The sequence below is a fragment of the Cydia pomonella genome, chromosome 18, assembly GCF_033807575.1.
Source record: "Cydia pomonella isolate Wapato2018A chromosome 18, ilCydPomo1, whole genome shotgun sequence".
Classification (NCBI taxonomy): Eukaryota; Metazoa; Arthropoda; class Insecta; order Lepidoptera; family Tortricidae; genus Cydia; species Cydia pomonella.
This window is the reverse complement of record NC_084720.1, coordinates 11,890,960-11,900,875: the sequence shown is the minus strand read 5'-3', so window position 1 is coordinate 11,900,875 and position 9,916 is coordinate 11,890,960. Positions and strand designations below refer to the sequence as shown.

The window sequence follows — 9,916 nt, the reverse complement described above, 5'->3', positions numbered from 1 at the left end:
GGGTCACTACCCACTGGGCCAGACCGGTCGTCGAAACCATATGTACCATATGTACTGTAAAAACCTTTATAAGCGAGAAAAATATTCTAGTCCCTTGAGCTCTCGCTTACTCAGGTTTGACTACATCTAATATCTACTTACATATAATATAATGATAATACATTATATTATATGTAGAGTACAGTAGCCTTAAAACTTTACCTTAAATATTTCACTTTACATACTACCATTTTAATTCACATTATTTAGTCAAACAAATTTTAATTTTAAAATTAAGATACCTACATTTTTCTAATAACTATATTCTATGAGCAATCTTTATAATTATGTTCTACGGGGAAACAAAAGGACTTATGTTTCTTCGTAGTCCCTATTGCTTTAAATAAACAATTTATTTTAATTACAAGGACCTAAAGATTCCTTTCCTTTATTAGCTTGTTTCCGTAAGCAATATTTTATCCCTTGGATGTGTTTAAAAGGAACGATCCCTTGACATTTTAATTACCCAAATAAAAAGTTATGAGCCCTCTTAACCAAGATTTACGCATTAAATTAATATTTACACCTTTTATGATTAAAAATGTCGTTCTTAGTGAATTTTTTGCTGAAATAGGTTGGAAATGTTGGGAAGAAATTTTGTAAATTATCGTTTTGGGTAATTAACGTGGAAGACTTATCTGAGGTGTTTATTAATGGTTAATAGAATCGTAGAGCCGGCGGGCGGCTCTCGCGAGGAAGCCGCGCCAACCTGTTGCCGACGGCCCGCCTTCCGCCCATCGCCTCACGTCGCAGACGTACTACCCGACTACAACTCACCCGACTGCTCCACTTCTCACTTTCTTGACATGAGTATACAATTACATTCTAGACTTATACTTACCTCCTCGTTCTCGTCGGTGATGGTCACGATGATGTAAGCTCGTCGAGAAGCCAGCGTCATTTATAATACACAAAATTAATTACAAAAAACAATCGCAAAAACATCATTTTTGGTTTTTCATCATTTTTGGAAAATGAACTCAAAATATAAAAATCACTACGCAAACAAATTGTCAACCAGAAATTATAGTTCGAATGGAAAAGAAGAAACGAAGGAGTATAATGCGGTGTTGGTTTGCGCGACCGGCACAGGCGGCTAAGTTATCGAGAGTGGTACTAGGAAGTGAGGATGTCGAGGCTCTGGAGCCAAGCGCGGCGCCGCCGCCACGGCCGAGTACGGAGTGGCAGCGGGCTGAACGGCCACGGGCCCCACCCCTGGCGCACGCGCGGTGGCCCGCAGCCACGGCGCATGACCGACATCCTACCCAAAAGTGAAAAAGTGACTCCTCCAACATAGATACACCATTATGTACTAAATAAATATTGTATCGTAATAGATGTTCAACTAAGTACATAATATTTATTAGCTCAATTCATGTTATTATGCCCAATTTGTAGTACAAAATTTTTTGGAACCTACTGCATTATTCTGACCGTTTCTAATACATTGCTAATCTCAATAACTTACAAGTATATTTATGACCCTAATACATTTAAATAATATTTGTTAAAGCGAAAATATGGTTAAATCTCTTTAGCTGAAGTTACTAAAGCATGAAGTTCTCTAATGCCACTGAAATACGAGGCCCTTAGAAGTGCATCGTGTCCTTTGTTCACAGTCTGAAACGTTTTTAGGATTTGTAAGTCCTTTTCAAAACCCACACGTAGCTCAAACGGCAGTTGTATCCCCTGCGCGTGCGCGTAATCCACACTGTTTCCACAAACCGGTTCCCCGTTTATTCTGTAGATGCTGTCGTTGACGAATGCCTGAAGACTTCCGCCGCGCTGGTTCACCTTCAAGCTAATCAGTTCAGCTACTTTCACTTGACGAGGATCGACATCATCAGATTTATCCGAAAAAGCGTGTGGATACAGTATCCCGTGCTGGCCTTCTCGCCTAAGTGATAAATAAGCCTTTATATCATCCTTATACTTCAAAAGCGCATTTCTGACGAATTTAGTTTCGATTTCGGAAGCAGCCGACGGGCCAGGGTAATTTATGTCGAGCATACTTCTGACTTTCTCACATTCGTTCCAATGAGAGTCAAAATTTTTAGAAATGGCAACTCCATAACTTCCACCACCTTCCAATTTTCTTGTATTCTTTCCCCAATCGGGACGATCCTGTAGTTGAAACATAGTTTAAGTAGATATTGAAATAAGGACATACATTTACTGGCTGGCTTATTATAGTTATCAGTTTATTAGATTTTTTAACATGAAGTAACAATAAATTTCATAGAAAATAATCACTTTTAAAAATATTATTACCAACTGTTATATTGGCCGAAACCCCGAAAAAGGGCACCTCGAAGAAAATCGAAGAACAGATCCTAATGAACGAGCCTAAACTCGAATGATTTTTTAATTACTTACGTAGTCTGAAAATAAATCTGGTGATGTTATTTAGAAGCCAAGCTTGTTGATCTAGAGAAACCTGGGTTGTAGATTGGTAGAACAAGATCTTGAACTAAGAAAATCTTAGTGTTAACCGAAAAGCAGTGTTTAAGCCGGTGTAAGGCGCCTTAGTGACCCAACGACATACATCAGAGGGCTTACCGTTAACAAAAATTAAAAATCGTTATCTCCCTCTATCGCTCTTGCATATTCGAGCGACAAAGAAGTAGATAACGTTTTTAATTTTTCGATGTTTTCGGGTTGCCTGCGGTTTCCATATTAGACCGGTGTCAAGACTCGAACCCAGGTTTCTCACTGATGCTAGCAGAATAGATATATCTTCATAAAGAATAAGAAACAAACGAGTAATTTGAGTAATGAACAGAAAGGGGGTTCTCGCGGGCTGAGTCACATGTCTAAGCATGATATCTGCTTAGATATGTGACTCAGCCCGCGTAGCCAACATACCAATTGTTAACGCTCCGTAGCGAACGAAACGCAACTGCCACCGTCGCACTAATATGGAAGAGTGATAGAGAGAGATGACTACGCTACGCTACGGAGCGTTAACGATTGGCATGTTGGCTATGCGGGTTGGTCCTCGTTCATGTTCATTACGAGTATAGCACAATCCCTCGCGCGTCGAATGATTTGTAGACACAATTTGGAAGTTTACCACGTTCATTCATTAAGAAATGTAACGTATATATATATTTTTTAGTGTTTTTTTATTATTATTTTAAACGCTTATTTATTGTTATAGATACATAAAGAATTTTATTAGTATTATATATATTATATAATTTAATATGATAAACACATATTTCCTCATTTATTTTAAAAATTAGCTCAAGCAGTTCCCTAAAGTCTCATTAAACTTTAAAGAACTGCCATAGGGACCATCATTCGACGCGTGATGTATAACTAACATATCATACAAATACTAATGTAACAAAATACATTAAAATATATATCATATTATATATATGTACATATATAAAATAAAATACATGTTTTAAGTGCCCCGATTACTATATTAAAAATAGCATTAAGTACCTATACTAAATCTACCCACTCTAATGAACACAAACTATAAATATGTACGGTCAGCTGCTGAGAAAAGGTATCCTCCCTGAATACAAACTTTACCTACACGTAATTTCTGTCTTTATACATGTATAATGATTTCAACTTACAAATCGTACATACTCCATGCCATCAGGATTTGTGCATGGAAGGAAGACCCATCGCACGTTCTGAATCATATGTTCATTCTCCTCGCACGCCACCAGGCGTTCTATAAACGACAAAATTATTCTCACTGGCTCCACGCCCCCGGTCTGTCCAGCTTCCATCAGAATTATTGGTACGTTTATCTTATCTCTATCTTCTTCTTTTGGAAAGTATACCGTGACCTGAAAATGAAATATTTATTCTTCAATTTAGGCATTAATTTATTTATTTATTTTATTACTCTCCCACAGAAACGTTAATAAATTAGTATTATTTATATTTAATTCAAATTATCATTATATAATATTAAAATATTTTATAGAAACAACTATATAACAACTATATGGCAACTATTAAATTAAAATAATAATTTAGGCATTTTATATATTTCCTATGTGAGATCTATTTCACTTTATAATTTATGACTACTAATTTCAACAGCCGAACACAACACCTGTCCTCAGTACAATGTCAGTATGGTTATTATTTCCCTGAGTTTTTATATAACATTTATTTTGCACCATATACAAAAGAAAACCAAAAATTACGGTATTTTGTATATATATAATAATAGTTATTGTTGTAATCATAACGATTTCAATGCTGTTGATAAAAAATACAATTTTCTGTTTCCCTGGTTTTCATACCCTTGGTTTTGTTTCACTTAGGTAAGCGAAACAAATATCTATTTTTTTTATATTTATACGTCTGCTTTAAGACGTTTGTTTAATAATAATATCATCTCCCTTCCGTTTTCTCATTTCATTGCCTTGAAATTATTTTCATTCCCTTGACAATGTTTTTCAGTATCTTGTCGATTTTTTTTATCTCCTTTTTAGTTTACCTTTTTGTATGGTTACATTTTTGTCGAATAATTATGCACTAAATTTATAAAAATGTAATGTGTAGACGCAACCATAGAGTGGTTAAAAAAAGTCTTGAATATTCCTTTTCCACAAAGTTCTTTGTTATCCAAAATACAAAGAAATTATCCATACCAAAATGTAGACCGATTAAACATCATTTAAAGGTCGCTATAAATAAAACAATTCTGCCGTACAAAAATGTATGAAAATAACTTGACCCATCAATACTTCTGCATTGGAGATTTAATGGCTCTTATACGATTCATATTTTCAATAAATAAGTATTTATTTACAATAACATAAAAAACAACAAAACAAGTATAAAACATAAATAAGTATTTATTTATAATATACATAATGGATATATACAGAGGATTACTATAACTAGCTTAAATCTAAAATAGGCCCTTGATGGCATTGTACCAAGGATGCTGGCGGAATTTCCTCGTTGCATCGCAATACTGATACGTTGTGCGCGGAAGCCGCCAGCTCTTCGGTCACCAGTTACGTCAACCAGACGTTTCGCGATTTCTACAAAAAACTTGTGCGCACTGGGACTGTGACTAACCCTATGGACCTAGAGTTTCAATTCAACACCATTATACGTTTTATTTATTATTTATATATAAGTATGTAAAAATATGTCGATCGAAAATTTAACTTTTAGGCGAGTTTGTAATTTTTTGTTTGTATGATATTATTGCAAATCACAAAATCATAGCGACCACTAATTCATTAGCAAATCAGTTCAAAATTGGCACATAGATTACTATTTCATAATAGAATAAATGCAGCCTTGTGGAGATAATATTTATTCGAGGGAATCCAGTGCTGTCAAACTGATACGTGGGTAATACTGAAAGTTTCTGGAACGAGCCATTTAGAGGTCACGCAGTGAAAATGTTTATTTTTTAAAAATACGACTTATTGACTATTTTTAGATACAATTTGTTCGGTGATGTTTTGTATTTTAGGAATGCTGTTTGAAAATTATGTCAGGGATTTTTTTAAGGTTAAAAAAAAGGATTCCAGGAACTTTCAGTATGACCTAAGTATAACTTGACAGACGGTCAGACGTACTCTCAGACTAACAACAGTTGAAACCGTACAATGTCAGATAAAAAAGATTAAGTATACTTTATTTTTCTCAATACAAAGTTGGACTTGGACTTGGAAGTTGCCTTTAGGTATTTTAAGCATATATTTTTAAAACTCTGTTTACAAATTAATGGCATAGAATAAACGATCAAGTGACTTACCTCGAAGAGATTTCTCGATTCCACCGTCATGTATTCAGACGTGACATTAAAAACTGAGCTGCAATACTTTTGCAGCGCTTTGAAATAAACCAAATACTGTAAAAGATGGTCTTAGATTAATCAGGTCTGTAGCTTTTTTTGCCAGGGCAAAAGAAACATCATGAAAATCCGAATGCCTCGGTGTTCCCTTCTCTCTATCTTATCTCCATCCAAGTATACTAGCGTAATTAAGACTTCAAAAATGCGTAAAAAATAACCAATATTACTCAGTATTTTTTTAATTGGCATGATACATTTTGTGAAGCTATATCAAATGAATATCAGTTACTTTTACCCATGACAATTTAGATATGCATATTTATTTATTTCAAATTCAAATCAGGCAACAAAGTACATACATATACCCTGTAATACAGTCTTACAGACTAACAAATCTATACATTTTATAAACTTTAAAGCGAAAGATTATTTAGGCCACAAAACGGCGTGACTCCATTGAATCGTCTACACATATAGGTATGTGACAACGTATTATTATGCATCCGTTAGTTTACTATACATATGTACCGTAGTTAGGTTATGTTAGTTTGTAATCTTCCTACCGTCAGTTCTTATGTAGAGGAAAACCTGTCTTATGTACAATAAAGTGTTTAAATACATACATACGAGTGTTTAGGTATAATTTCAGTATGATAGTTCTTCCATTAGTTTACAATCATATACATATACATTTCAAAAATTAGCAGTAAAAGTTGTCAGGTTAAAAAATAAAAATCTTACGGTACTGGTGCCGACTTCGACATCGTCGATGCACATAGCCTCGTCCTGTTCATGCAGATCGAGTAGCATATCCACATAGCATTGTCTTACCATCTTACATCTGTCGGTGTAATACACAAAATTAAAACACAGAGACGTCAAAAAGAAGGACTCTGGAGTTGAGTGGAGATCTAACTTAAAATTAAAATAAGTGTTGGTAGTAATAAATCAATAAACGAATTTTCGTGTCGTAGAACACTTTTGTCGTTGAAAAATTCTGGTCTGAGTTTATAAATGCCGGTGAGTAAGGTTGCCAGAGCTCAACGAGGGTGGGAGGGGGTTAGGGTCGGCAACGTGCATGTAACTCCTCTGGAGTTGCAGGCGTACATAGGCTACGGATACTGCTTTCCATCAGGCAGGCCGTATGCTTGTTTGCCACGGACGTAGTATAAAAAAAATATATTTTTAGACAAGTAGCGGATACTAATAAAAATAATTAACATATAATAAATGGCAACCAGATCAGATGGAGGGGAGCAGCTCAGAAAGCTAGTGGCGGGCATTGCCGCCAAGGAAATAGCCAGCCTTTTGGTCACCCGTACCGTCAACGAGGGACTTGTCTAGTCTTCCTAAATTCAATGAGCTCAGAGGTCCCGAAGTACGAGTGTCTACAACTCAAATACGTAGACAGAATCTACGTGCTTGAACGTTTCGGCAGCTGTTTCAGCTCAAACCGAGTTAAAGGTTGGTTTGTGCTTAAGTAACTGTTTAAATCTACTTGATTTTCTATCTTACCACAAAAAAACTTGATTCAATATTTTAAACATGCCGTTAAACAGTACTGTTTGTAACATATACTTTGATTAAATATTCCAACCGTTTTCCAGTGTCAGGCTCATTTACCGATGTATATTGCTCAAAAAGAATTTCTTCTAAGTTTGCCTAATTAATAGATGTGCAAGATGCGGAAGAGGTGAAGATTAAATGTATTACTACATATTAAATGTATAAATAGAAATAAATAAATATTATAGGACATTATTACACAAATTGACTAAGTCCCACAGTAAGCTCAATAAAGCTTGTGTTGAGGGTACTTAGACAACGATATATATAATATATAAATATTTATATGTACTTATATACATTGAAAATACCCATGGCTCAGGAACAAATATCCATGCTCATCACACGAATAAATGCCCTTACCAGGATTATGATGGATGTATGTATTGATAAATCTAAGAAACGTGTACGTTTATTGCATATGAGAAATCATTCTGTATTGTGAACTCCGTTATTTTCTATAATTAAGTAATTGTTTACTGATTTTTAAACTGTTCTCACCCACATAAGTTACCACTTGAAAGGTCCCCTACGCATGTCGTTACTGGAAATATAAGAATAAGCAGGTAATAAACAAGACAAGAACACTGAGTTGTCTGAATAAAGAGATTATTTATTAATTTATTAAAAGAGATAGAACAATAAAAATGTAAGTTTCAATCATTTTTGTATTTTTTTTCTATGCTGTTGAATTTATATACCATATTTATGTACGATTGGTTATCATGCTCGCGAAACATATCGAGTTTACGTTGAAATAAAATTCGTAAAAAAACAACATCATGCCGCAAATTGTAATAATTGTAAAATTGACAATAATTGTATGTAAAGCGCTTTGCAATAACGAAACAACCCAGTCACGAAAACTATAATCACGATATTATTTAAAAACCGTTGTTTTAAAACGCTAAAAGTAATAAAGTTTTGTGATACCTGCACCAAGTAAGAAAAGTAGCTCGACGTTAAGGTCCATTTTATAACAATACTATAACACCAAATTGACTGGCATTGCAAATTCTTATCGTACGACAATATTATTTATTGTACAGTTTGATTATCAACACAATAAAATTTATTTATTTTTATTTTACACATATTTCTTAGTAGGTACTACATATATAAGTAGTTCTTACGCGTATTCACTTACATGTTCTGCTTACGATGAACTTCTAATTCTTATAATTTTATTAGTTCTAGCCTTCTCGCCTTAGAACAGCGTGACTTACAGAAATGATTACCGTCAAATCATGTCAGGCTATAAAAATTGGTTATACCTAGGTATTGTATTTTTACTACTTTAATTTTTCTCCATGTCTAACCGCTTAAATTATCTTACGTGTAAATTATGGTTGTATAACATACTAATAATGGTCGTTATGTTCAGTTATGAAATAAAAAATGTACTTATAGATTATAGGGACACTAAATATGCAAACGTTTAAAAGCTCGCAGTACTTATACAATGCCTCACAATCCAAAGTTTCAGACGACGATGTACAGAGATTTAAAAATTCCTTTTGCAGTTGGAACTTCACAGTTGGCCCCATTGTTACCAATTTAGGGTTTGATAATAGCTTTTCTGGAGAATTCGAAGAAATTTTTCAAATATTTTATGTTATCAGTAGCTTAAAATGCAGTAGCTCTCACGTAATAGTAGGAAAGATTGAAATAGAGGTGGATTGTCAAATAAACTTTTGTAGCCACTGTAAATTTACTGCCGTCTTTCGACACATGATTAAAACTTTTAAAACTCCATTTGACTTTAATCCTTTTTCTTTCACTGATATGTGTTAAATTTGTTAAATGCCAAAAAGGTAGCTGCGCGCAACTACGCTCCCTACAGGTGTCCACGGAAGACCAGCGTCAGCGTACTACTTCAGTAGGACCTGGCATTATGCTGAGTGTTCACCTTTTTCAGTATAATTATATACAGTGTACAAGTTAGTTATAAGTCATTTTTTCTTTTTCTTCCTCTATATGTATTGTATAACTGTGTACTTATACTGAAATAAATGATATTCTATTCTATTCTATTCTATTATTATGACATTTCAAACTGTTTAGTTCTTAAGAACAAAAAAGTCAAATAAATCATAATATATTTAATATTAAAAATTGTCTTTATATAATATGTAATTTACATTATTTAAGTTATACAACTTATTTATAAAATTGTCTTACGTAAAGATAATAAAAAAAGAAATGTAGTGCTCCTGACTAAAGGGACTTGACTTCGGCGGGCGCTGTCATTTTTTTGATGAAAGAGTGGTTGATTAACCTTTCAATCGGGGCTGAAATGCAGCATAAAACGTCACACATTACTCTCTCATGATGCTGTCACCGACTACTTGTCCCATTTATTCTTAGGTACACCACAGGCAAGTTAATTAAGTAACTTAGTCATTTTAATGTACTAACTAACAATCTTTATATGGTTTACCAGGTAAGCACTCAGAACAAAAATACAACATGGGACAAATGGTAGGCTGCAGTCATCCATGCGCCAAACATGAACAC

The 9,916-nt window shown here is 34.2% G+C and overlaps 1 protein-coding gene across 1 annotated transcript; it reads right to left on the bottom strand.

Annotated features, from left to right (window-relative positions):
* Positions 1-977: 977 nt before the first annotated feature.
* LOC133527493 (carboxypeptidase B1-like) lies at positions 978-9,386 on the bottom strand. The gene is made up of 6 exons (XM_061864528.1): positions 8,333-9,386; positions 7,901-7,943; positions 6,575-6,674; positions 5,795-5,890; positions 3,633-3,851; positions 978-2,163 (listed from the first exon to the last, which is right to left on the bottom strand). Exons 1-6 carry the CDS (start codon positions 8,370-8,372, stop codon positions 1,564-1,566), a joined length of 1,098 nt encoding a protein of 365 aa, XP_061720512.1. The 5' UTR covers positions 8,373-9,386; the 3' UTR covers positions 978-1,563.
* Positions 9,387-9,916: the final 530 nt, after the last annotated feature.

Bases quoted from the DNA above. Each gene is read 5' to 3' on its own strand.
- LOC133527493 (XM_061864528.1), bottom strand. From the start codon at position 8,372: ATGGACCTTAACGTCGAGCTACTTTTCTTACTTGGTGCAG. The intron at 6,675-7,900 runs GTGAGAACAGTT...TTACACCGACAG, and splicing joins TCAAGTGGTAACTTATGTGG to ATGTAAGATGGTAAGACAAT. The intron at 3,852-5,794 runs GTAAGTCACTTG...TTTCATTTTCAG, and splicing joins AATCGAGAAATCTCTTCGAG to GTCACGGTATACTTTCCAAA.